Here is a 25,528-nt window from a genome sequence, read left to right as displayed (position 1 = left end):
TTCTGATCAAACACTAACAATTGTTTCCAACATTTCACTTTCTTTGGCCTGCGCTTGCTTCGTGTTCACTTCAGGGTTTGTTTCTTTAACCTACTGTAATAGTATCAGTATGGTTCTATCAGTCTGCATACTTATGATTATGATAAGTATTTTGCCTGTTACGGTAGCTGGAATGTGACTGAAATAGTAGGTATAATAACGTTGTTGATGGTTTCTGACTATTTTGTTTAAAGGTTCTTGGTATAACTCATTTACTGCAAACATACAGGCCATCAGTGGAAGGGTTTGGTTGAGATGTCAGTGTCTGATCGATATTTCTGCCCATGGTCCTGTTGGTTTTCTTGTAATTTTACTGATCTCAGTTATCTATTGATGTTGAAAGGCTACCTGTAGCTCTTTTAATGCAAATTCTGATTGTTAGAAGTTTTTCAATAAAGTGTTATGGAGTGTTTATCCGGATTAAATACCTTTAGCACGTTAATCTGAGTGCACAAAAAAGCAAGAAACCGTTATAAATAATCTCAATATCAGTGTGATACAGGAAAGCACGGTTGTTTTATTAGGAGTGTGATTTGTAAAGTAACACTTTAGTGTGTAACCCACGACACATTCTGCAGACTACAGCACAAAACTGCAAAACACAGTAGCAATGAATGTAAATGACATGGTGAAAGTCACTTCAGGGACAAAGATGCTGAAACAGCAGGAGATATAACACCACGCCTTTCTGTTAACACCAAAAATGAGTGGAACAGTTGTAAAGAGCAGCATTTTGTTTAAAGAAAATCAATACTAACACAAGCAGCTTTACAGGAGCCACATCTGTCTGATGAAAAATCACTCATATAGAAACATTTGGATAGTATTAGTCAGAGAAAGATGGTTAAAGTTCCAGAATGAAAACACTTTGTGCCATGATTTCTGCCATGATCTCCTATTTTATTTGCAATGTAACAACATGTGCTTGTTCTACTGGCTGTAGTGCGGACCACTTTCACAAAATAAGTGTATGACTACATTCAAACCCTTGATAAACAATTCACACTGTAGTGTCTGAGCCTGTCAGCTGTAGGAACCTCTATATTTGAATGAATACTGAGGTTTTAAAGAAGGTGCCTGGGGTAACATCCCCACCCTGGCATTCCTGTAGCAAAGCTGAAGTAAGGCGCAACAGACATGGAGTCAGACACAGCGAGGAGCTGTGTCAAAGAAAGGTTTCTGACACTCCAGATAAGGTAGCGCATTATTTGGGTAAATGCATTGGTGTCAACTCTGTGTCTTACTCACTGCTGGAAGGGGGAAGATAACTTTTCTGGGTGCTGCAGGCTACATGAAGGATCAGAAGCATTTCCAGTGTCAGTGATCCTTTATAAACCTGCAATTGTGTATTTTTTTATTAGGAATCTGTGCAGCTGATATCACAAGTTGCTTCTGCAGCTGGAGATGAAAAATAAAAATCCATATTATACTAGAAAAAAATATATATAACACACTGATTTGAATTTTCCCACATATGAAAAAACTATTATGTAGAAGGAAGATCAGGATCAGTCCTTTAGTAACAGACCAGATTTAAAGACCACAAGAAGATCCAGGGGTTAAGATCATGATTCCGACAACAGGTTTCTGGAAATGATCATCCTCATCACCTCATTGGTCCCTTAGAAGGAAACGCAAGAAGAAATGGAGAACAGTTTAACAAAAACTGTAAATGTGAGTGCGCCACAAATCATGACAGGCTTCTGAAATATGCTCACCCTCTAAAATCTGATGGACTCTGATGTCACGAACGAACTGCTGCACTGCGTAGTCTTTCAGGTAACCGTAGCCTCCGTGCATCTGCAGAGCCTGATTACAGACCTGTTGATGACAAGTACGAATGAACGGTGATCATTTGTCTTTTTGTGTGAAATAATCACTGTTGTCATTGTTACTCACATTAAAGCACTCATCTGTGGCAAAGAGCTTGGCCATGGAGCAGAGGGTCACAGCATCAGCACGGTTCTCCTGCAGAGCCGTTGCAGCCTCACGAACCAGAAGGCGAGAAGCAACCAGCTTGGTGGCCATTTCTGCCAATTTGAACTGAAGGAACTAATCACAAAGACACAGAGGGTAGGATGAATGGAAGGTAACTGCAGCAAAAGTATTCTGGTCTACTGCACAGTAGTAGAAAAAGTCGACTGACCTGGTTGTTGGAGAGTGACTCTCCAAATTGCTTGCGTACCAACAGGTGATCCCTCGCTAGTTGCACAGAGGCATGAGCTGCTCCCAGAGAACAGGAGGCTGATGGCAGAGGTTTAAAGATACAGTGAAGATATACAGCTAGCAAACATGACACTTCTGGTTAGACAAAGCACACATGAACATTACTTTTTTTAGTTTTGGCTTTTCATTTACCCACAAATGCAGTTTTAGATTGCATTGAGTCTGCATGAGTCAGAGTGTGTTTCACTGCTTTTGAAATCAACCTTTGTATTTATAAAAGGGACTGTTTCTGTTAATCCAAAGCTCCTAAAACCATTTGTCATGCTTCAGCCACCTCAGAACTTCACTTTTTTTTTTAACAATATGCACATAATTTAGGTATAAATCTGCTGCCAACAGGCTCATAGAAAGCTCATTAAATTACTGACTCACGACCATTTCAGAATTACGCACATTTCTATTGACAATGTTGGACAGTAAGAGTATATTTTGAAATCTGACCACATGGATAGAATTTTCCTCCTCCTCACCAATATTAATCCTGCCTCCGTTCAGGCCTTTCATGGCGATATTAAAGCCTTGTCCTTCCACCCCAAGCCGGTTGGCCACTGGAACCGCACAGTCCTCAAATATCACTGCCCTGGTCGGCTGAGAGTTCCAGCCCACCTGAAGAACAAGATTCCATAACAGACTGTGACCTAATTCTGCCATCTAGTGGCCACCCGCAAACACTTCAATACACTCAAGAAACTCTGAACTGTACCTTCTTCTCTTTTTTGCCAAAACTAAGGCCTGGAGTTCCTTTCTCCACCACCAGACATGAGATGCCTTTAGGTCCTTTCCCTCCTGTTCTGCACATCACTACATAAACATCAGTGTCGCCTCCTCCGCTGATGAAGGCCTAAAACAACACAAACAGACAAAAATCTTTCTGGTTTCCTTTTTTAAAAACCAACGCAAGAGAGCACAAACATGTTTAAATTACCTTAGAGCCGTTTAAGAGGTAATGGTCACCTTTCAGCTGTGCAGAGGTCAGAAGTGAAGCAGCATCGCTGCCACTGCCTGTAACGAATGCCAGGTTAAATGATGTTATTGAGTTTTCATACACTGTTCTGTATTTTTTTCTCATGCAGACCGACCTGGCTCAGTGAGACAATATGATGCAAACTTTTCCATCGAGCACAAATCAGGACAGAACTTTTCCCTCTGCTCTGTATTGCCGAATGTGTCTATCATCCAGGCACACATGCTGTAAAAACATAAATCATAGGCTGCTTTATCAAAAACAAAAATAGTGTTTAAGTCTACCTTTCAGTCACAAAAATGCTTTATTCTCGACTTAGATATTAAGATATTTGTGTGTCATTGTTGCTGGATGAGAGGTCTCGTCGTACTTGTGGATACTGATGTAGGCTGTGGTGCTCACACATCCTGTGGACAAGGCCTCAAAAATGATTGACGTGTCGAGCCGAGATAAACCGGATCCTCCCACATCTGGTTGAACATAGATCCCACCAAACCCTAACTGGGCTGCTTTCCGCATTGTCTCCACTGGAAAGATTTCCTGAGAGAAAATAAAGACCTCTAAGTGCCTCTAATTGAGTATTTGATTGACAAAGACAGGTGACCGCCTTCATAATTACACATTCATACAAAGAAAAGACAAAAAGTACCTTCTGGTCCCACTCTGCCATGTGTGGAGCCATTTCATTGGCTGCAAAGTCAAAGGCCACTTTCTGAAACTCTTTCTGTTCATCTGTGAGCCCATATGAAGCTGAAGAAAACACACAGGAGTGCAATGAATGGCAAATTTATTCAGCAAAATCTCTGGATGCCAATAGCATACACGATGTAGCTGGTGGCCAAGCATTAAAAGATATTTTTTTTAAGTATTACAACAGAAGACCTAAGCATCGAGCATCCTTCCTGGTCAGAGGGGCGGTGTTTATGAGGGGCGTGTAGCCTCCTTCGCCGCACCACTGGAGGATCAGGGAACCGAACGTAGCCAATGACAGCAAGCGGAGGAAACTCTAATATTTAAAGCGCTGAACGTGTGTCAATTTATTATTTATCTTAATATGTTAACATCAGCCTATTTGCGCTATAAAGTCATTAGCACGCTAGCTAACAAAAGTACAAGTTTCATTGAGCTTTTCCTTCTGACACACGGCTGTCATTTAAATTACCCCTTCAATTTAATGTTTACTTACGGTCAATACATGAAGCTATCCCTCGTCTCTGTACGTTTCTGTTAAATATTAAGCGGTGGTTCCTACAGATGTGGGAACAGCCCAGCCGGGCGATTCTAGCTAGAGGTCCCACAGTCGCCATGTTTATCTCCAACAGTGTGAACTGTGTCCGGTTATGTCACAAAGCCGCAGGTTCTGCTGGGTAATGTAGTTTCTAAGCGGTGAGCGGAGTCTCCACATGAACAGCTTCAACTACGCGGCACCTCTAATACAAATCATTATAAAGATGTATACACCATTGACTGTAAACGGGTTAGTGGTGAGACGTTAGCTTAAAGTGACACTGTTAGCTAGCATCTTAAGAAACCACGTGACATCACGTTTCCGCGGGTTTTAATCGGTTTTAATAGCGCGCTGCATTGCTGCTGAGCTGAAGGTAAGACCTGTGTTTATGGATTTATTTACTGACCAGAAGTGTATTGTTAACATGTAAGGGAGTAAGATTAGTTTCCATGTAAAGCTGTTGTAGACGTTAGCATTCAACATTACACATTATTTAGCTGCACGTTGCTTCACTTCCTGATGCTCATTAGGAGTGTACACAAGATTAGAAAAAGTATTAAGTGCTGAAGCAGTCTAAATAGTTCCTCTAAGGTTAAATGTCCTGACTGAGGACATGTTGTTTGCTATTACTAGACAAACAAACACAATTACAGCCTCCAAAATCAAGTTTAATGTACTAAAGGAACTAAAATGTTTTCAGGCTGTGTGCTGTGTGCCTCTGAAACTATTTTTCACCTTCCTCTGGTATTATCAAAATAGCTCACAGATCAATATATTATACAAATGATAATCAAACACTTACTGGCAGCACATTCTGTCACAGTCAGTCCTCAGTACGCAATTAAAGCATTTCTTCCTCTGATATTTCTCCTTCACAGATCTGCGAGATGCCTCCAAACAAGAAGGCCAGAGTGAGCAAAAGATCTGAAAGTTCAGGTACATAATTGAAATGTCAAAGTTAAGCTTCTTGTCTGATATTGTCTCTTATTTTCTAACAAGCTTCTCAACAATACAGGCAAAGCTGATGGCAGGGAAGCTGTGAAAAGGAAGACTGCTGCAAAAACCAAACAGGGCTCAGAGTCTGCTCCACAGTTCAGTCACTGGCTGATGAAGTCAGAGCCTGAAAGCCGCTTTGAGAATGGCATCGATGTGAAGGTACGGAGCATCGGTGGCAGATTTTAAATGCTTTACAGCTTTTTCTGATGCTCCTGGTTCATTGTGCAGTTTGGCATTGAGGATCTGAAGGCTCTTCCTGATCAGACCAGCTGCTGGGATGGAGTCCGCAATTATCAGGTAGACCCATGAGGAAGCCTTTAATATTCTTACGTGATGTCCGGTTATTTTCAGTTCTGCTTGTTGTCTGCAGGCACGCAACTTCATGAGACAGATGAAAGAAGGGCAGCTTGCCTTCTTTTACCACAGCAACTGCAAGGAACCAGGGATTGCAGGAATCATGAAAGTGAGTCTTTCTTCTCTGTTTACCAGAAGCTGCAGACATGTTTAATGTTCAGCTGTGTTTCCTCTTATAGATTGTAAAGGAGGCTTACGTGGACCACACTCAGTTCGACAAGAAAGACGTGCATTATGACGCCAGCAGCAAGCAAGACAACCCCAAGTGGAGCATGGTACTAACTGAAGACATGACGGTTAACGGATGAGACTCAGGCCTGAAGGTTGAGTCTGTCTTCTCCTCTTTCAGGTGGATGTTCAGTATCAGAGGATGGTGAAGCGATTTCTGCCTCTCTCAGAGCTTAAACAGATCCACCAGCAGCACCGCGCCCAAGGAGGCCCTCTGAAGGACATGGCGCTGTTCACGAGGGCCAGACTCTCCGTGCAGCCCCTCACCGCCGGTACGTTCAGTAAAAGAAAAGAAAAAACAGCTTTTGTTGCTGTATTTTATTGTGTAGCTGTGAACACTGTGTTTTTACTCTGCAGAGGAGTTTGACTTCGTCCTGAGTCTGGAGGACACAGAGCCGCTGTGAGGACTGTCTTCAGTAAAATGTAACGTGTCCTAATATTTCTGGTAGTAATATTTTCGTGGACCAGATTTAACTAGCTAAATATAAAGCCTTCATATTCTACACTCCATAAATTTAAATTTACAGAATCCTTTAACTTATTATTATGAAGGGAAACCACCTCAGGTCATAAAATAAATACAATAAGAATGTTGCGAACACCTCATAAGAAGTACGGTAATGGAAAGAAGAGGACAGGTCTATGTCTTTAGAACCTAGAAGAAAACATCTGTAAAGTTAGGAACAGCTGCAAACTGCAATGCTAAAAGAAACAAGCGTGGGCTTCATGGATCATGTGTGAAGTAAGTCACAGTCGATGACACCGTCCTAAAAAGGGTTAACAGCAACTCTCTCAATTTAGGATGTAACAGAAATTAAAAACAAAAATTGCTGCATACTTCTCAATCCCAATTTCTAAGGGGACTCCAAACAGTGAAGGGCCTGGCTGTGGTTGTTTGATAAAAGTCTGCTGATTGTCAAAAATAAACTGAAGTTTATTGTAACATGCTGATTTTCTTAGTCTTTGGCTTGTTAGAGAAGTTGCACCTTTACTGCATGTTTCCTTATTTTGTTTCTAATGATGTTCCTTCTGATTTCACAGTCAGAAGGTTCTCGGTTCAATTCTTTCTGCGTTTGCATGTTCACCCTGTGCCTTTGTGGGTTTTCTGCGGGTACTCCGGCTTCCTCCTCCCACATTCTAAAGATGTGCTTGTTAGATCAATTGGTCACTCTAAATTGCCAGTAGGTGTGAGTGTGAATGGTTGTCTCCATGTTGCTCCTGCCCCACTTGACCTGCAGGACAGAGCAGGATCAGATAATTGATGAAGGAAAGGGTTAAAGATGCCATCCTTTGATCCAAATTATTTAGAATTCCAGTTTCACAGTTTTCAAAGCTGCAATAAATTATTCAGTTTGAGGCGTCTTTGTAGTCGTGACTGTTGCTTGTTGCTATAGATAGTTTGCAAATGCTTGAAATGGACCAGCTGCATGTTTGGACTAAATACAGACATGGCAACATGGCTGCAACTAATGATCATCATTTTCTTGATTAATATTTGAACACTGTGGGCTTTAAATGTTAGAAAATGCAAATTTAATTTTCCAACCTGATGAAGTTTAAAAAAAAAAAAAAAATCAGTTGTCTGACAATTTTGTCTTTTTATTTTTTTATCAAGTAGTTATGGTTGCAAAAATCCTCCTTAAGCTATAAGTGTGCTTATGTAACACAAAAGTGAAGACTGTCACTGTGTTTTCATTTGGCATCAATTTATTTGACTTTAGGGGACAAGAAGTTATTGATTAGCATTTTGCAAAAGATATAGTTCTACTGTAACATTTCTCTGGTTAAAAGACTAAAATGATGTTAGAGGCAGGAGGATTTCTTTTGCTTGATACACGTAGGCACAACTTTCAAGTCTCTACTAGAGGAAAGAGAAGACTTCATACTATCAGACCGTAATATAAACACCTTGACAGCCGCTCCTAACGTCACTGGAATGCTGAGGTAAAGCATACGGACATGGAAGGTCATTTTGTATAGGATAGTCAATGTCCACAAGCTGGAACAGGAAACAGGTTTAACTGGTCTTATTTACAGGTTTCAAGACAAAAACATGTAGGGTTAATACTTCTCGCTCAAACAGATGCAGATATTCCAGTTTTCATTTCCACATTTTTTTGGGCAAATAAGATAAAATAAAAAGTTCAGCGAGATAAAGCAGTGCAAAGTTAATCTCAGGTTTGTTTTTTTTTATCTTATAACAATGTTAGGAATGCATTCATTAAATGTGGAATGTCAGAGATACACGTTGTTGACAATTCATGATATCTGCAATAATTAAAGAGATTAGAAATCTATTATTCCCAAAAAGTGTTAGAATGTAACAGAGGGCTTATAAATTCAGCAGACATGGCGCCAGGTGATTAGTTTGATTCACATGAAGGAAAAAACATAATGCATGACTGAGGAAGGACAAGACCAGCAGCCTGAAGCCACTCTGAATGCCTCATGCAAACTGTTCCATTGTCCACATACAGCTTCACTGTATGTCAGTCTCCCTTCTTCTTTCGGTTACCAGCAACGGCTGCAGACAAAACAGCTGCCTCTCCAGATGTTGCACAGTCAACACAATTCCTCCACTGCTGCAGATGCTGGCGAGTCTTGTGAGGAGGAGAAGAAGGACGGCGGCTCTATCCACTCTCCTCCTTTGCTGCCTGCTCCAGTGCGCTCTCCGAGGCTGCTGAGCCCTCATACCTCTGAGAGGCGATGGTGGCCTGGTGAGACATGCTCTTCCGCACCACGTCCCCTTTCCTCCACAGTGTGATTTCCTACAGAGGTGAAGGTAAAGTCATTAATACACTAACACCACTGTATATTTATTACTAAAGATTGTGTCTATATTAGTTTTAATACAGAAAAGGATTAGAGCCATTAGTCAGACAGCAGCCATCACAGACCAGGACCAGGGAAATGGATCTAACACTCATACATGTTATCTGTTACACCTTACAGGTGATGCTTGCATGTTTCCATACAATGCCTGTATGCAAGTTCTAAAATTTGATTTAGCTGTTCAGAAATGTATCTACAGACTGGACACCAAGATGGCGCCTTTTAGGGCCTTGTGGAACTTGTTTGGCGTTTTTGTTGACAAATGACTTAAAAATTAATAAATTGTTTAAATTCCTTTTCTAAGCTAATCTATCAAATTATAATTAAGTGATTGAATCAGAATAAATTATGCTTTTGCACGTCACTGCCAATTAAACTTCACAAAGATGGAGCTAAGTGTGTTTCTAAAGATTCAGCACTTTCTAGTTTTTCTCTCATTGTCAAAATTAGCAGTTAGCATGAGTTTTTTCACTCTGCTCCATGCACACACTTACAAATATGTGAGAAACCCCTGGAGTATTAAACTTTATGACTTTGTACTTATCTACAGTGAAGTACCTGCTGTTTGAAGTAGCGTCTCTCCTCCTCATCGATCAGCACCAGGTTCAGGTAGTAGCGTACAGAAAACTTCTTGTTGATATCCCGCATGGTGGGAGTCAGATCGTATCCAGCCAGGAATAATCGGATTGGGATGGACTCTCCTGGATTATGACATACATTCAGAGAGGTAAATATTTATCTTGTATAAATAAGAAGTCTTTTTATACCTGAAACTAATTTCTGAAAGATAATATACATATAGGTCTGTGTCGTTTACCCCTCACTGGTGCTCCGTCCATGATCTCGTACTTGGCGATAGTGTCATTTTCGTGGTAAACACTCGGCCCGGTGCCCGTTGTCTCACGTTTGATGATGTCAATCTCCATGTGCTTTATCTTAATTCTCACCAGCAGGAAATAGATTTTTCCCACAATTACATCTTTCAGGTGGTACCTGTCAGATAACAGGAAGACACAGGACTGATTTTTATCTTTTTTTTCCCCAGTGTCCAAGTACAGTTTTTTGTTTGCATTTATTTGTAATGTTCAGATTTTTTTAATGTGTCGACTTGTTGGGGAAAAAAACAGCAACCAGAGAACAACAACTTCAGTTGTGTGATATTAATTACTTAAACTCTCACTTGGACTTGTTATACTCAAACTCGATGTGGAGACAGTCCTCGATTCCCACTTCCATTTTAATAGAGGAATTAAGTTCAGGGTAGGTGCTCAGTGTGTGAACCACAATGTCCATCTCTTTACTGATGTCGTTTAGTCTTCTTATCACTGTGGCACGAAGAAAATATCTGAAAAACAGAACAAAGACATACTGAAAAGCTCAGTTCTGTTTTCACATAATCACACCCAGCCTAGTATATACACCGTATACTGTCTGTAGTGCAGGATCAGGGGCTAACTATAGAGTAAAGTGAATGATCAAACGTACCTTAGCTTGACATTCTGGCCTGTGTACGACTCGTACGGTTTCTCAACATGAGTGAACTCAAAGTCGAAGGTCTGCGACTGAGTTATTTCTCCCGGTCTGGCAAGATCTTTCACCAGAGAAACAAATTCATGATGGTTTCCTCTATCGTAATACAGCTCTGCAAAGAAAAACATAATCAATGAGTCAATCAATGCCACATTAAACACTGAAGGAACTGATCTCATTTAATGAGAAGCCCAGCACTGCAACATTGCACTTTCTTCTTAGACCTTTTTTACCCGAGTGTGATTGATAGGAACATGAGTTTTCCTCTAACAATTATATTTTTATGCCAAAATATAAATGTAATTTTGAAACTTAATATTAAAGATGCTGGCAGCTGCAGCTGGTTCAATAACCTGGGCTGGTTTAGGGGCAAAACACAGCTTAGGTTTTGTCCTCAAATTCCTGAATTTGGGACCATTTATTAATACTTTGCCATTATTAACTTGTATGCTTTACATAAAACACTATAATTTATCTTCTCTTTGAAAAGGTGCTACTGATGCAACAATCTACAATCTATTTTTTCCTCCATCACAAGGATGTCTGTATCAAATAATAATAAAATAGATAAATGTCTCATCAATGTTAGTGACAACTCGATAGTTTCTACCCACCTATTTGGCCGACAAATTCAACTTTGATGCCCTGGTGCTCCAGCCTCTTCCCCGGGTTCTTCAGTGTAACGTTCACCTTTCCACTGACCGTCTCACCGTCGTAGAACAGAAAATATTTGTCCTTCTTTCCATCTTCGGTCTTGTGTTCAGCCTTCTTTCTCGTTTCGGCGTCACTCAGGACCACATCAATGTCCGCACTTTGGCCAAAACTAAAGAAACTCATTCTAACGTTAATGTGCTGTGTGCCAGCTCTTCTCTTATGTAAGTTATCGTTACTTGTTAGCAAACACACCGAGGATGTTTCAAAGTAGAAAACACACGTACAATAAGGCCTGCAGCGTGACTGAGCTCAGTTCCCTCTCGGACCACAAAACACGCTGTTAGACGTGAAAAGTCTCGAAATATTTCACACAAAACTCCACCTTAGCTACATGTCAGACCAAACTAGCAAAACGGGTGGCACAGGGAAAACGCACAAGTATATGTCTATCAGCAAATTAGCCGTTTCTTCTTTTGCCTCCGATGAACTTAATGTCAGCAATAAACAGTCTGCAATGACAACAACTTGGACTGCAGCGGACAAGCTCCTCGCTGCGTGAAAATATATCTACATGTTTGTTTTCTGGAAAGAAAAGCGGTCAATGTTGTCAAACGATCAGGTTGTAACGCTAGCTAACGCTACCTGAGTTAGCACAACTACTTCCGGGTGGCGTTTTTCAGAATAAAACCGGAAGTAATCGTTCCTGTTATGAAAAAAGCATGACGCAAAGACTGTATATATTGTATATTTAACTTATTTAATATAACTTATATTTAAATTTTTATTATTATATTATATTATATTTTATATTATATAAATTATTGTTTATTTAACAAAATGGTTCAGGAAGACGAGTATTATTTTTTTTCGTCAATAGCCTATATGCCATGTGACATGTGAGTAAATATGGGACAAAAACAGACACCTCTTTTAATTGTATTTGAGAACTTCTTCACTTTATATTAATGATTATATGATAAAAACCTCAAAATGTTCAAAACAAACAAACAAAAAAGTGTGCAAAGCCATGGTTATGAGTCCATGCCATCTCCCAAGTTGTAGTGTGTGCTTATTTGTAATTACATGCTTAAGAATAACAACTTTCCCCTTGTATTTCCAATGCTGCATAGAAATGTTTTAGAAATCCTCACACTTTCATAACCAAATGTCTCTTCTCCATCACTTTCTCTCTCTAGTTATTCTTTTTTCTTAAAATGCACAGACCAAAAAAAACAACAATTACACTCCAAATGTATTTAATAGTAACAAAATAACATACAGAATTAATATCAAATGAACAGTGGACATTTTACAACAGTTCCTGAGTTGTTACACAAATCATTGACACTAAATGTCTGAAATGACACACTGTTGTTACGGAAAGGCTCAACACTGCAGATACACACTGAACGGTAAATACTGTCAATTTATTTCCAACAAACAATTTATTGTAGTATTTACAATAAGGTATAGAGTGCAATCAAAAAAAAAAACATTATGTATTTATGTACATTTAAACCAAACTGGACAATATGTCCAATACTCACAAAATAATTAGTAAAGCACAAAAGGTCACTTATACACAGAAACAGCACTCTAAAAATCATACTTCACCACCTTTATAGTACATATCAATTTTGCAGCATAGTGGGATATACGTCGTTTGAATTCACGGGTTAATTTGTATATATTTGTTTATCATCTGTAAATACAGTAAAAGACTGATAGATTGTGCCTTCTGAATCTGAACTGATCAGCCTTTTACAGTCTGCTACTTATTGCCTGTATAACTACAGTATATACAAAAATCTTGTCCAACTCTTCTGCATGTGATACAAACAAAGAACATGTTTACCTTATGAACAAACATAAAAGAAAAACACCTTTGTAAAACCTCAGCACACACAGTTAAAAAAATATGACTTATAAAATATGATTTGTCCAAAAAACAGTGTGGGAATGTGGTTTACAGTTTGTGACGACTAGGGCTGTAATCTCCCAGTCGACTGGTCGATTAATAAGTCGATGCGTTCTGGCTCGACCAAAATTCTAATTGGTCGAATTTTTCTAGCATGTAGTTTTATCAGGAGGAATGTACCAAGTGCTAATGGGGGTGTTTTCGGGGCACACAGGTAAATACACAGGTAACAGTCGAGACCCCCCCCCCCTCCCGTTTTCACTACTTTGGTATAGCCCCACCCACTAGAGACAGAGAGTACAGGCCCGGTGGTTTGCTGAATATTTGTTTAGTTTTGACCGTGTCATTTAAGTCAGTCCTCCTCTATCATATCGGAGCGACACACACACACACCCACACTACCCCCCACCCCCCGTAATTGTAATCGTTCACGACTTTCTTTGGTTGATTACAGCCCTAGTGACGACACTGTGGACCAAATATCAAATCTCACACTTGTAAGCTAAAATTCTGAGTGTAAATAAAAAACAAATGTTTAACAGAAATCAATATTATATCAATATATATAATCAATATTAGAGAAGACAAAAGAATAAAAAAAAAATCAGTGGCATTATAAAAAATAAAGAAATGCTGCCACAAAATTCTGTTAAAATTACTTTGGCAAGATTTGATTTTGATGTGCATCAGAGAATAATGTGCCATGTTACACCTCAGACTTTACCAAACGGAGCATCGTTGTTGCGTGTTCACCGCTGCTTCTGTCCTGGTTCTGTTGTGTCCCCGTGTCAACTGTCAAATGACGAATGAAGACTTGTGGCGGAAATGACCCTGTGTAAAAACAAAAACGAAAGTAAGCAGAAAGCCTCCATAAAGAACCTGTTTTGCAACATTTGTTTACCTCATCTGCATCCCGGTAGCTAGCATCAGTCTGTGATGGCCAGTTGTAGCTGAAAAAAAATATATATATATAAAATACAAAGAATAAATCAGGACTTTATGTGTCCCTATGTTCTTCTTCACAGCTGTGTGTTGTACTCACTTATTTTCACTGTGACTTTTTTTGTGAAAGCACCCACGTTTCAGGGAGTGACAAATACAAGCAGCCAGACAGAAGAAGACAGCCACAGCAGCAAACGACTTGAGGAAGATCCCAAGGATGTCAATGTCATCTGCAGTGGGACACAAAGAAGACTTCTGAATCTAGTATCAGTGTCAAAAACTCATACTTACAGGAGGTGGGTAATGAGACTGACGTATGTGCAGTTAACCTCATAGAGCAATCAAGTTCAAAGTCAATAACCTTTGTGGTATTTCTGTTTCAGGTTACTGAATATTGCCAGAGTCAGACTCCATAACCTGCCCTGTCCACCAGATATGGGACTCCTTGTCTATTGCCATTTTGACACTGATGACCTCATTGCTACTGTGAACGACGTTTTGGAGGTTGCAGACACAAACTGGTGCAGAAAACACATCCACATGTCCACACGTTTGAGCATTGCTGCTATGGGGAACAATATAAGCACCGTTTTATCCTAATCACCTACTTTTTTGGCAGCTTCTAACGTTACAGGAAACCGCTTTAGACGAATGGTGACATTTTTACACACTGAGGGCATTTTGGTTCAAAGAAAGCAGTGCCAGGAAGTGTTGATTGGCACAGCTGATGCTCATTGGCTAATCAACCATCTCTTTTTATGTAGTTGCGTTCTGGGACCCGAGGCTGCTGTCACTTAGACCAAACCAAGCGTAGTGGACTTAAACTGTTACTTCATTATTTGTGTGACCTCTGCCAGAGCCAGGCAATGTCAGAAGCACAAATTAGCTGTCAGAAACTACACCAGAATATTGACTCTATTGCTGTTTCTCAAAGTCTTCCTTTGTCCTTCACAGTGAGATCCTTTACAGGCATGGTAAGACTCTTTACTTGCTCTGTTTGAATGTGTGCAGACGACTTTTGAGTTATTTGAATGCAAACAAACAGCCTTGAAAATTCCCTGAACAAATGAATCCTTGGTGGTGAGTCCCTAGAAGGGAGGTGTCTGCCTCTGCTGTCTCATTCTGGGCTGAGCTGGACTGGGCCAGTGTGTGAGTCTGAGATGAAGATGTGCTGATAGTGGAGGGAGCTGGTCAACTTAAAAATTCCTTGTCTCAAAGTGATGTCTATACTTTGGAGACAAATATCGTTAGGTTGTATAGGATCACATACTCTGTATCACAATGGCCTACTGATCAATAATTAAAATGATTGTAAGATGTAGGATGTTATGAAAAATAACAGCTTACAAACAAAATATGGAAATTAGACATGAAATATCTTGATAATAACAAACCTGACAACTCAAACATAACCTTCGATTATCAGCAGATAATTGGTAGGGGTTAAGATGACGCATTCTTACATGATGACATTGTGGTCAGATGATGAGTTCTTAAGCTTAATAGTGGAACTCTTAACATTTAATCAAGGTTTAATATCTGAGCTATGTTTAATGCTGTAACGAAGCTGTTTGTTAGTATTTTCTAGAAAATCTGTGGAAGAACAAAGTTTAAAAAAATATGACTCACATACACTGGGGATTTAAGCATGTAGTAATGAAATGTAGCCTAGAAAGGATCTTTTGCTGACTTTGAAAAACAGCCAGAGAGCAAACAGTACAGAGGACACTCACAATACTAGTTCAGCAGTAAAATCAGTCGTCTGTAGAGGCGCTTTCTGCAACCCACAAACTACATTTACTACTGTGTCTTTTAAAACACTTTACAGCACAGTTCATGCTTGATGGGGCACTGTAAGTCTCTGCTGAAAGTTTGAGTTAAAAAAGGTATGTTTAGCCCTCAAACGGTTGACACACTGACAAACTCTGCACCTGTCTGCATATGTTAGGATATGCTCCTGCTTGTTTTTTTAACTCTGAGATTTCTTTCCTTAATATCCTGCTTTCAGGTTCTATTACTGTCCTCAGCTATGTGCATGTGTGTGCATGTGTGTGCATGTCACTCACAGACTTCCATCATCTGTGGGGAACACTGAGCATGTCCAGCATCGTTCTTCGCCTGGCAGTAGTACTCCCCTGCATCCTCCTTCCTCACCCTTTGAAATTTCTGAGGAGACATTTTTTTAGAAAGCATTCAGTGGTTTGGCACACAGCTGGAGTGACAACATGGTTTATCACCTTTAACAACCTCACTCTGTAACGTGGGTCAGTTTCATCAAGCGTTTACCTGGTTACTGTGTCCACAAGCTCATCATCTTTGCGTTAAATGCAGCTTTATCCTCCTTTCATATGTCAGTTTTTTGGTTAAGCTTCGCCCCTTGGATTAATCCTGTTATTACTCTTACCATGGTCAAGGTCTCATTCAGATTAAGCTGCAGATTAAAATAAGCTGTAACTGAGTATCCTTGACGCTAAACAGTTCCACAAATTGAACAATCGGCCAGGGACAACAAGATGATTTCTAAGGAAACGGTATTAATAAATATTGATTGTGATGTTTCTGGTGATGGTTTGTACAGACATGTAACATTAACAGGTATAGTTCTGCCTACAGTATGTCTCTCTCACCAGGCCTCCGGTGTCAGGGTTGATGGTGTAAGAGGAGTTGACAAATTTGGGGCTGTTTTTGGGATCTTGAGGGAGCTCCTCGTTGTTGTGGAACCAGCGGTACTGAGGAGCGGGGAAGCCCTCGTTCTCCAGACATCGCAGCTCCGTTGATGTTCCAACAGTGACAGCTTCTGGAACGCTGCACCGCGGCACAACAGGTTTTACTGCACACAGACAGACTCACATCAATCTGCAACCAGTTATATCACATTTACACAACCTGCTACGGATATCACTACTACACAGGGATACAATTACAGCAGTAAGAACATCAAGTGAAGAGTCTTCATTTGGTTCTCAAGGTTCAAGTATTGACAAATAAAAACAATGTGACATCATAGGCAATATTGTGTTAGATGAGCAGACTGATCCTGCTGTAACAGGATAAAACTGTGTCATCACTACAAACCGATACCACTTGTTGGTTGGTGTGTATGTGTGTGTGTGTGTCAAGGTTGTGGGGATTTATAATTGCTGTAAATCAATAACTGTAAAGGCAGATATATCACTTTGTGCTTTCAATCTGCAGTAGACATGCATGTCAACACACACTACTAATTATTTCTCCGTATGCAGGCCACAGGACAAAAGCGGGTTCAGAAGATGGATGGATGGATGGATGCATGCATGCATACAGGCCACTTCCTGCTCCCGGTGCTATGTCTGAAGGCCACAATTTCTCTGATTTCTCTGAGATGAGGTGTGTTGCCAGTCAGTACACAATGGTGGATCGCACAGTAATGCCATTGAGTGATCTGTAAAGATTCAGCTCAGTCTCACAGGAAAAAAATGCCTACAATGGTCCAGTTTTGGGATATTTGGAGTGAATATGTAGTTTTTACGCTTGCATAAAGCTGCCTGCTTTCTTTCTAAGACGTGCGATGGTGTCGGTGACTCATGCGACATGTCTCACCTTGTCCTGCAGCGTTTAACGGGCTATGTAAACAGGGAAGCTGTTCCCCTTGATTTATGTGTGTGTTTATATTAATTAGGTTTTAAAGTACTCCTGTGATGTTGTCTTTTGCTCTTTGCTGAAACTGGTTAGTTAAACAGAGAACCTGCACACCTGCCTCACTCTGATTACAGTCCCAGCAGCACTGAAAACAACAGCTGGTTGCCTGATGTCTGTAGGTTTATATGTGAAGAGACACTAGCTTTTTTTAAATATGAAAACAAAGAACCCTCTAAAAGAATAAGTGTAGATGTGCAGTAACGTTGTGGGCAGATCACAACACAATTATATGCTCTCCATACCTCTTACTGCAAGACTAATGAGTATCTCATCAAAGTCTCTTTGATCGTCGATGGCGGCCACCTCACAGCGGTACTCTGCTGTGTCTGATCGAGTGGTGTTGAAGATCAGAATGTTGGCTGGCTCTCTGAGCTGAGCTCTGTTCTCCAAGTCCCCTTTTCAGAGAGAGGGACAGAAAAAAAACACTTTACAATTGCTCATTCAAACACACACCGTGACTTCACAGTTCAAAAACGGATTTCATGCCAAGTTCTTTCAAGGTGCCATTTATTCAGCTAAGCAGCAGTTCCTGAGACATTGCTATGAAATGCTCTGGTGTAGTGGTTTTTCAAAAAGAGAAACTTTCCAAGAGGTTTACCTGCTATCTTGTTTTGAAAGTAGACATAACTGGGGACACCATTTTTAATCTTTTTCCATTCAATCCTGGGATTGTTTGTTGAGATGGACTCTATTAAGCAGGTCAGTTCAATGGCTGTGAAGAGAGCAGGAGAGAGGGACCTCAAATTTAGAAAAAGAAAAGATGCTGTGGTTATAAGGTTAGACCTTTTTCTCTCTTTTTTTTTCAGCAACTTACGCTCAAACTCATTTGCCCAAACAATCTTGTCTGTGGTTCGGAGGATTACCCCGAGTGATGAAGGAATGTGGCCTGTGGAGAAAGGGGGGGGAGAGACACGAAATGTTGAGTAACCCTGATTGCACACAGAGGCGTTTTCATTAGCAGACATTATCATCTGGGCATGTTGCCTAATAAACAGAGAATGAGATAAAGGCAGAGAGTGTGAGAGCATTGGGATCTGATTTAGGCTGAATATATCTCATTAATTACTTTCCATTTCTATTTAAGAGGACTGATGCCTGGGGCCAAAACTTCTACAGTTAAATGAACGTATGTACAGCACAGGACAGGCTTTTTATGATCAGACTTTTAATTCCTCTGTGGGGGTTAAATAGATAACAGTTTGGCTGCGGATTAATTATTTAAAAGAGGGAAAATTCTAAATTCTAAACTGTTGCAATAAAAAGTTTGATTCAGAGGTGTCATCATGAGCAGTTACACTTATGCAAGTGTTCTGCCTTTCTCAGTAATTGCACCACTACTTAGATTTAATAATTTAACATTTCGTGCAATGCTACTAACTTTTGTTGCGGTCTCAATGTCAGCAGAATATAATAACACACAAAGAAAAATGTGCATCACCTCAAATGTACAACATAGATCTGATGCAGCAGTGTGAAATATGCTTCAGGAGTCTTTTAGCACAGACAACACATAAACTGGTCGGCCATTCAATACAGTAAAATTACAGCTATATCAATATTAGTGCAAATGTGGGCTGATGTGTGGTGCTATAATAGCTTGTTATTGGAGCAACTCCACTGTCTACCACTGAGCAGATGGTGGTGAAGTCAAGCAACATCTTCATTTAGTTGCTAACTATTTTGGGAGATACACTGGATGTCTGGATGCTTGAGTTCTGCCAAAAAATGTTCCAAAGAGTGCGTCGGTCTGCATCACCAGTTCACTACATCACACAAGTGTTCGCATGAATGATACGCCTCTGAGGAAAAGCTGCAGTTGGTCAATAATGTGTCATCCATTAGTGCAAAGAGCTTCCATTTCAATTCTCTGACAAGTCATTTCTGTATTTGGGCCAATGTGCTTTATGGGAAAAAAAAAGCTTTGCCATAGATGCATGCAGTTGATTCACTTATCTAGGTTTAGCGAGAGAGCTTCTTTGCTAAGTAGTAACACTAATTTACACTGAGGTTTGCATATTAAATAATTTATCAGAATCCCAAAACAAATCAGTAGGACAAAAATAACTTAACAGTGGGAATGTGCTTATATTTAAACCACATTTAATCAACCATCTTGGTTTCCCCTCTGGCACAAACACATGAGATGTACTTATTTTAAGTTGCACGCTTGAATAAACTGCCTGAAGCAATTACTGTTATTTTATAAATGTCATATTTTAATAGCAAGAAGCATAATTCACCAGTTTGGGCCAGCACAATGCCACTTTAAGCAGGAAATATTTGATTTTGACAGAAAGATAGGCAGTGTAAGAACAGATTAAATCGCTATTTAATATGCGATGATGGATTTAAAATCCTATAGATAAATAAGTATGTTTCAGCCTTCCATTGGTACCCTATATTCAAGCTTTTGTGTCTATGCCACTTCCAAATGCAGTAATTGCTGAGTACACATGCAGCTAACAGCACCCCCGCTGAGTAATGAAGGCATTCCTGCTCCCAGTGGGGGCAGCATGGAGGGTTTCAAATGAAGGCTGAAATTGTATAATAACAATAATATGAGCAGCCCTTGAATACAACACGACGCTCCCCCTGCTTACTGTTTGCTGGAGGCATTGTGCACTCTGACTTACTCTTGAGGTATTTATTCAAAGTAGGCCTTGTTAGCAGTGACCCTGAGATGTACAGTAAGCATGACTGGGGGCGGGGGGGTGCTAGCATATAGCTGATGCTGGGCCTGAAAGTGATGAAAACACGGGTCCTGCCAAAGCATCCGGTCATATAAGCAGAGCTGCGGACGCTGATGAGATCTGACTCCCAGGTCTCAGCTTCTGTCTCTGTTGCTGACTTTCCCACCCTGTACATGGAGGGCTATTTTTACCCCAGCTGTGACTGGACATCCTGAGAGACACAAGGAGAGGCTCGTCCAACGAGCAGTCCCTCGGCATATGCAGGAACAGAACCTTAACTCCTATTTTTCTGCGGCTAAGATAGCATGGAGCTAAATCACAAAATAAACACTCGTTTTCTGGGAGAACTGAGTATAAATATTAGACATTAAATCTGGTGCAATCACAATACTGCTGCTTTCACAATATCAGTGGTTGCACCATCACTGGGCGTAATGTTTTATTATTCCAAGCTAATAGAAAACACGTGTTTTCATGAGGACAGAAGGTCCTTGGAGATGCCCTTGTCACGTCCCTCATGTCAACACACAGAAAAGAAAAAGTTTCCACTTCTTACTATCTGCATTACACAAAGTCTGTGGTTACTGTAGTTGTGGGTTGTAGTGAATATAGGGTAATCTAAAATTAGCATATCAATGTTCAATGTGTTCTTATTAGTATTTATTCACATGTCCTCCAAAACAAAACCGAATGTAGGCCGTGGGAAAGAATAACCAGTCAATTAACAAGACAATGTAAAAGTAATTACCAGCACAAGCTTAGAATAAAGGCATACACTCAATGATGCGGTACCCCTTCCTCATCATTATGACACAATATAGGCTAAAGAGAAGACAACATTTCTGAATTATGAAAATAATCTCCACGCTCGCTGGTAAGCAAACACTGGCTCAGTTTTTAATCCGCCCCCCTCCCCGTTATTGTAATGCATAGACAAAGTAGGTCTATAGCCTCTTCTGAGAGAAACCCGCTTTTTAAATAGCCACATTCTGCAATCCTCTTATGCACTAAAATATGAAAACAACCAGCCATCCCTGCAACAAAAAGTTGTTGATCCAGTGCATCTATAAAAAGCCTTTTTCCCAGACATTCCAGTGCAGTCGCAGCAAAAAATGCTGAAGGCATGGAGGATGGAAAGAGAAGGGCCGCCGGGACTCACAGTATACTGGAGTCATGGTGTAATGACTACTAATTATTCCAGTAGATTAGATTCAGACAGTCATGTTGTCATAAATACTTGAGGGACATTTAAGAAAAGGGACAAATGAACTTAGTCTGCCTGTAAAACTGTTCGAGTAAACATACGGCTGGAGAAAAACTGGTTGGGGCACCAGACATGATGACATAAATCAACTCACGTCAGAGTAATGTGAACAAAACATCAATAATATTCTCATGTGATAAAGTATATTGAGGCATGGCTTAAACATTTAGGTGACTTTTAGGACTAAATGGCCAAATAATATCTGGTTCCTAATGATTTGCAGCTTTTCTTTCACTTGCATGATCATACATTGAAGATATCTTGTGCTTGGACTGTCTCTTGCTCTGTGGTAATCTATGAAGGTGATCTTTACCCATTTTGATTACATTGTATAGGTATTTGACTAAATTAATCAGTTCATAAATTAATAAAAACAGCAATCACTAAAATTAGCAGATTTCTCTCTAATCATCTCAACAGATGTTATTTATAAATCAGCACTAGAAGAAGGAAACAGCATTAATTTCCTATTAATTAAAACATAAAATTCAGCCCTGTGCGCTGATTTGAATTAAAAAATGCAAATTGTGGTTCATTTACATTTTCATGCCTAATGGCAGTCTGAATTCAGAACAGTAGCAGACAGTGGTCTAAAAACCTGAATTTTTTCGTCATGTTTGTCAGAACCACAACGCAACTGTCAAGAAGGATAACAAATGCATCCCTGCCTGTCAGTGGCTCTGTCATATGATTCATACTTGCAGTGCTCCTGGGTCAAAAGTTCAACACCTACCAATGCCCAATATATGCACAGGAGGATGGATGCAACAAATCAACAGCATATCAGCTGATCAGCCTACATGTCCAGCTGTTATTGAACATCATCCTTATCATTGCAGCTGATGCCCTCCACCTGCCAGCCTGCCTAATAACCCCATCATCAATCACCACCATGTCAACTACACCTAAAACCAACTGGGGTCAGATGTGATACATTAAAAAAACAATAAAACAGTACATCTGGTGCTGTGGCAGGTCTGTATATAAGACCCACAGGTCCTCACACCACGCTAACATCTGCTTTTATTATTAGCAATCAGAGACAGTAAAAACACATGAGCTAGCTAAAATATCTTAGCTTGGTTTGTGAAAGAAAACAGCAAACGTTGGCAAAAATGTTAGTGACTACGACGTGTTTTTTAGCTTTTGTGTAGCGTTTAATTTGCTGTAAAATACCTCAATAACAAATTAATACACTACAATACACACAAAAAACGCCTTCATGGCATGTTTTTATCAAGCTAACGTATGTTGTAGCGTTAGCCCTGACAGCTCTGTTACAGCCTCCACTTTCACAGACGGTGGCTGCACCTCGTTAAGTACATGACAATAGCTTTGTGTTAATAAAACGGGCGAAATAACTCACCTAAGCTGGTGTAGAGAACAAAACAAGCCACGAGTCGCACCATCGCCATCTTGCAGCGTATCGTTTATCGGCTACAGCTGCACACACTCAGCACCTCTGAGAGGTATGAGCCGAGGATGGGGGGCAGAAAGGACTGGTGGATGTTGCCATCGACGAGTTTCCATAGCTACAAGGGCTGCGAGGAGAGGTCGAGCCCTGAACGCGGTCTGCCAGGCGGGAGGCGGCGCTAAATGTGTCCTCCTCCTCCGCCTCTTCGATCTTCTCCTCCTCCTCCTTCTCACCCTGAGCGTGTGTTGTCGTGGGAATCTGGTGACCTACACCCTCTAGTGGTTACACTTCTCTGTGGGAGAGCAACCACTGTTTGAAGGCACATTTTATCAGTCACTATGAGTAAATATGAACAAATATGTTGTCATTTTTATTACTACTTGCAAACAACAACAACAATAATAATAATAGGGAAATGTGTTTAAAGATATTAAAACAAACAAGAACCATTTTATATGTGTATAAAATATATATTTACAAGAACAGCAGGAAAATTGATTAAATAGGCAGACAATAAATTTTTTAAGAGCAGTGACCACAATATTTTTTACTCACAAAATATGTCGGACTAATTTAATAATAAGAGAGCTTCTGTTTTCAGGAATGTGTGTCTTTTCCTTGTTGTTCAGTGGGGCTTGATGTCACATAGCTGTGATGGAAAAGTCCATGACAGTCAGTCCTCTGAGATGACTCTTATTCTGACAGGACTTCTGCTGATGGTGTCTTCTTTCATCCTTTTTTTCCTTTGTATTTGTGATGATGTTGCATTTCTACCTTTCAGTCAACAAAGAGAGATCAAGCAGCCTTACAGTAGCCTCTTTGTCTGAAGAAAGCCTCTCTGTTACTTTAAATAACACTCTGACTTCTATGATGTCATGTTTCTTCATTACAATGCTGTTGTAAGCTTGACACAAAGGTGAGTTGCAGCTACAGGATTGTATATATATATATATATATATATATATATATATATATATATTAGAGATAGTCCAAAGCATTCTGTCCATCTGACAAAAGGTTGCCTGTAAGACACTGTAGAGGGTCTCAGTCGACCTAATGACCACTACAAGGGCATCAGGGCGGAAGATGCAGCCTTCACAGACAGGAAATGCCTGCACATCATAGAGCCAATATGCTTTTTTGATCCCTGTAGTGTCAACAACATCTGTTGAAGCAAAAGCTAATCCTTAAAACAAACAGAATCAAAGTAGAGTCACAATAAAAATCAATGATGATGCAAATAAAATGAAAATATTCCATTAATTATAACAATGTCTGTAGTATTTTTAGACCCCCCCCCCTCTACTGTGAAATAAATGCAATTTATAGTGGAGTTCCATTTAATATTATTGCAGGAGTTCCAATAGATAAACAGCAGGTGGCAGTGTAAAACCAGAAAATGTTACATCTCCCACAAGGACCTATGGACTAATACTATTATTTTCAATAAAGTATCATATTTTATTGTAATACACATAAACTGAATTTAAATGCTTTGTCACATTTAGAACAACATGTAGCTCCTGTGATAGCTTGTGTACGGCATGTGTTATAGGCAATCAATACCCTAATAACAAAGGTTTATGCAGCTCATTTTAGTGAGAAAAGATGTAGTGTGTGACATCTCATTCACAATGTGTGTGACATCATTCCTTTGTGACAGTAACTCACAATAAGTGTTGCTTACTGGCCACAGCCACAAAGCACAGGGCAATGATGTTTTCTCTCATTTGCACAATTACTGTGTGTGTTTGAAATAAATATCGCACTCCTGTTAGTTCTCAATCCCACAAGGCTGCAGGCTTGACAGACTAACACCAGCTGAGCTGTTTGAGGTGCTAAAAGAAGCACGGGAAAAACTAAAACAAATTTCTATTACATAAAGGAAGATTATGACAATACTCAGCAGGCAATTGGACGAAGCATCTGTCAATCATCATGAACTAATCTCATCGATGCATCACCAAAGAGGATACACACTAAGGCTGCTGAGGGTCTTAGAGATAAACAATAGTTCTGGATAGACATATTTTCCTAAGGAATGAATGTGCATCAATGTCTCACTGTCCACCCAACACGCAGACTCCCACGCCTGCCTGTATAGCCTGTGTGATGGACATAGCCTTAGGGCACACTCAAACATACAAAGACTATTGAGTTGCAGTACAACAGTTTGTTATGTCCACATTCTTTAACACCAAACTGACAGACAGCTTGTAAAGGTAAGTGAAAAGAGCACCATCAGAAAGGTGAGAGAGTAGTGATGACGCAGAACGGGGCGTTAACCAAGCGGGAACGTCGCGGGCTGAGATTGCGGAAGTGACTAAAAATGTAATCCTGCCGTCAGCTGGCTCCAAAAGTCTCTCAACATTCCCCACATATTTTCCTCTAATACTGCCCTGGTCTCCCGGTCCCATCTAAATTACAAAATTATGTTATATATAAAAAAGATATTAGGGCTCCAAGACCCGGTCAATAAGGCTGCGGGGTCGGTGTAATTGACAGGTTTGGCCTCGAAACACCGACGAGCTGTTTGGAGGATGCCGGAAGGCTAGGTAGGTTAGGTGGTTT

The 25,528-nt window shown here is 40.1% G+C and overlaps 4 protein-coding genes across 5 annotated transcripts; 1 reads left to right on the top strand and 3 right to left on the bottom strand.

Moving 5' to 3' along the window:
- Positions 1-536: 536 nt before the first annotated feature.
- On the bottom strand, positions 537-4,553 carry acad8 (acyl-CoA dehydrogenase family, member 8). The gene is made up of 11 exons (XM_028419643.1): positions 4,416-4,553; positions 3,879-3,979; positions 3,600-3,769; positions 3,345-3,454; positions 3,191-3,267; positions 2,969-3,106; positions 2,736-2,871; positions 2,186-2,283; positions 1,939-2,091; positions 1,758-1,860; positions 537-1,660 (listed from the first exon to the last, which is right to left on the bottom strand). Exons 1-11 carry the CDS (start codon positions 4,534-4,536, stop codon positions 1,605-1,607), a joined length of 1,263 nt encoding a protein of 420 aa, XP_028275444.1. The 5' UTR covers positions 4,537-4,553; the 3' UTR covers positions 537-1,604.
- Positions 4,554-4,598: 45 nt separating this feature from the next.
- On the top strand, positions 4,599-6,978 carry thyn1 (thymocyte nuclear protein 1). 2 transcript variants are annotated; one of them, XM_028419646.1, is made up of 8 exons: positions 4,599-4,830; positions 5,336-5,368; positions 5,457-5,612; positions 5,682-5,750; positions 5,824-5,916; positions 5,987-6,082; positions 6,157-6,307; positions 6,393-6,978. In XM_028419646.1, the coding sequence occupies exons 2-8, from the start codon at positions 5,345-5,347 to the stop codon at positions 6,437-6,439; spliced, it is 636 nt and encodes a 211-aa protein (XP_028275447.1). In that variant the 5' UTR covers positions 4,599-4,830; positions 5,336-5,344; the 3' UTR covers positions 6,440-6,978. The 2 variants fall into 2 exon arrangements, with proteins under 2 accessions (XP_028275447.1, XP_028275446.1); XM_028419645.1 differs by having other exon boundaries at positions 4,600-4,830; positions 5,336-5,393; positions 5,473-5,612.
- Positions 6,979-7,724: 746 nt separating this feature from the next.
- Positions 7,725-11,702, bottom strand: LOC114444806 (vacuolar protein sorting-associated protein 26B-like). Its single transcript, XM_028419644.1, has 6 exons — positions 11,012-11,702; positions 10,353-10,509; positions 10,048-10,212; positions 9,685-9,860; positions 9,426-9,568; positions 7,725-8,803 (listed from the first exon to the last, which is right to left on the bottom strand). The coding sequence occupies exons 1-6, from the start codon at positions 11,232-11,234 to the stop codon at positions 8,666-8,668; spliced, it is 1,002 nt and encodes a 333-aa protein (XP_028275445.1). The 5' UTR covers positions 11,235-11,702; the 3' UTR covers positions 7,725-8,665.
- Positions 11,703-12,478: 776 nt separating this feature from the next.
- jam3a (junctional adhesion molecule 3a) lies at positions 12,479-23,066 on the bottom strand. Its single transcript, XM_028419849.1, has 9 exons — positions 22,910-23,066; positions 18,404-18,475; positions 18,188-18,301; positions 17,832-17,984; positions 16,539-16,741; positions 15,978-16,077; positions 14,012-14,141; positions 13,871-13,919; positions 12,479-13,800 (listed from the first exon to the last, which is right to left on the bottom strand). The coding sequence occupies exons 1-9, from the start codon at positions 22,956-22,958 to the stop codon at positions 13,765-13,767; spliced, it is 906 nt and encodes a 301-aa protein (XP_028275650.1). The 5' UTR covers positions 22,959-23,066; the 3' UTR covers positions 12,479-13,764.
- Positions 23,067-25,528: the final 2,462 nt, after the last annotated feature.

Source organism: Parambassis ranga, chromosome 13 (genome assembly GCF_900634625.1).
Source record: "Parambassis ranga chromosome 13, fParRan2.1, whole genome shotgun sequence".
Taxonomy (NCBI): domain Eukaryota; kingdom Metazoa; phylum Chordata; class Actinopteri; family Ambassidae; genus Parambassis; species Parambassis ranga.
This window is presented reverse-complemented; position numbering and strand designations above follow the sequence as displayed.

What these genes read in the sequence shown, in the direction of transcription:
- acad8 (XM_028419643.1), bottom strand. Translation starts at nt 4,536, where the DNA reads ATGGCGACTGTGGGACCTCTAGCTAGAATCGCCCGGCTGGGCTGTTCC. An exon ending in GATAGCTTCATGTATTGACC is followed by an intron (nt 3,980 to 4,415) that starts GTAAGTAAACAT and finishes TGTTTTCTTCAG; the next exon opens with CTTCATATGGGCTCACAGAT. An exon ending in ATATTGTCTCACTGAGCCAG is followed by an intron (nt 3,268 to 3,344) that starts GTCGGTCTGCAT and finishes CATTCGTTACAG; the next exon opens with GCAGTGGCAGCGATGCTGCT.
- thyn1 (XM_028419645.1), top strand. Translation starts at nt 5,345, where the DNA reads ATGCCTCCAAACAAGAAGGCCAGAGTGAGCAAAAGATCTGAAAGTTCA. An exon ending in AGAATGGCATCGATGTGAAG is followed by an intron (nt 5,613 to 5,681) that starts GTACGGAGCATC and finishes TTCATTGTGCAG; the next exon opens with TTTGGCATTGAGGATCTGAA. An exon ending in ATGGAGTCCGCAATTATCAG is followed by an intron (nt 5,751 to 5,823) that starts GTAGACCCATGA and finishes TGTTGTCTGCAG; the next exon opens with GCACGCAACTTCATGAGACA.
- LOC114444806 (XM_028419644.1), bottom strand. Translation starts at nt 11,234, where the DNA reads ATGAGTTTCTTTAGTTTTGGCCAAAGTGCGGACATTGATGTGGTCCTG. An exon ending in TGAATTTGTCGGCCAAATAG is followed by an intron (nt 10,510 to 11,011) that starts GTGGGTAGAAAC and finishes TTTTCTTTGCAG; the next exon opens with AGCTGTATTACGATAGAGGA. An exon ending in GGACGGAGCACCAGTGAGGG is followed by an intron (nt 9,569 to 9,684) that starts GTAAACGACACA and finishes GTCATAATCCAG; the next exon opens with GAGAGTCCATCCCAATCCGA.
- jam3a (XM_028419849.1), bottom strand. Translation starts at nt 22,958, where the DNA reads ATGGCGATGGTGCGACTCGTGGCTTGTTTTGTTCTCTACACCAGCTTA. An exon ending in AAAAGTCACAGTGAAAATAA is followed by an intron (nt 13,920 to 14,011) that starts GTGAGTACAACA and finishes ATTTTTTTTCAG; the next exon opens with CTACAACTGGCCATCACAGA. An exon ending in GCTACCGGGATGCAGATGAG is followed by an intron (nt 13,801 to 13,870) that starts GTAAACAAATGT and finishes GTTTTTACACAG; the next exon opens with GGTCATTTCCGCCACAAGTC.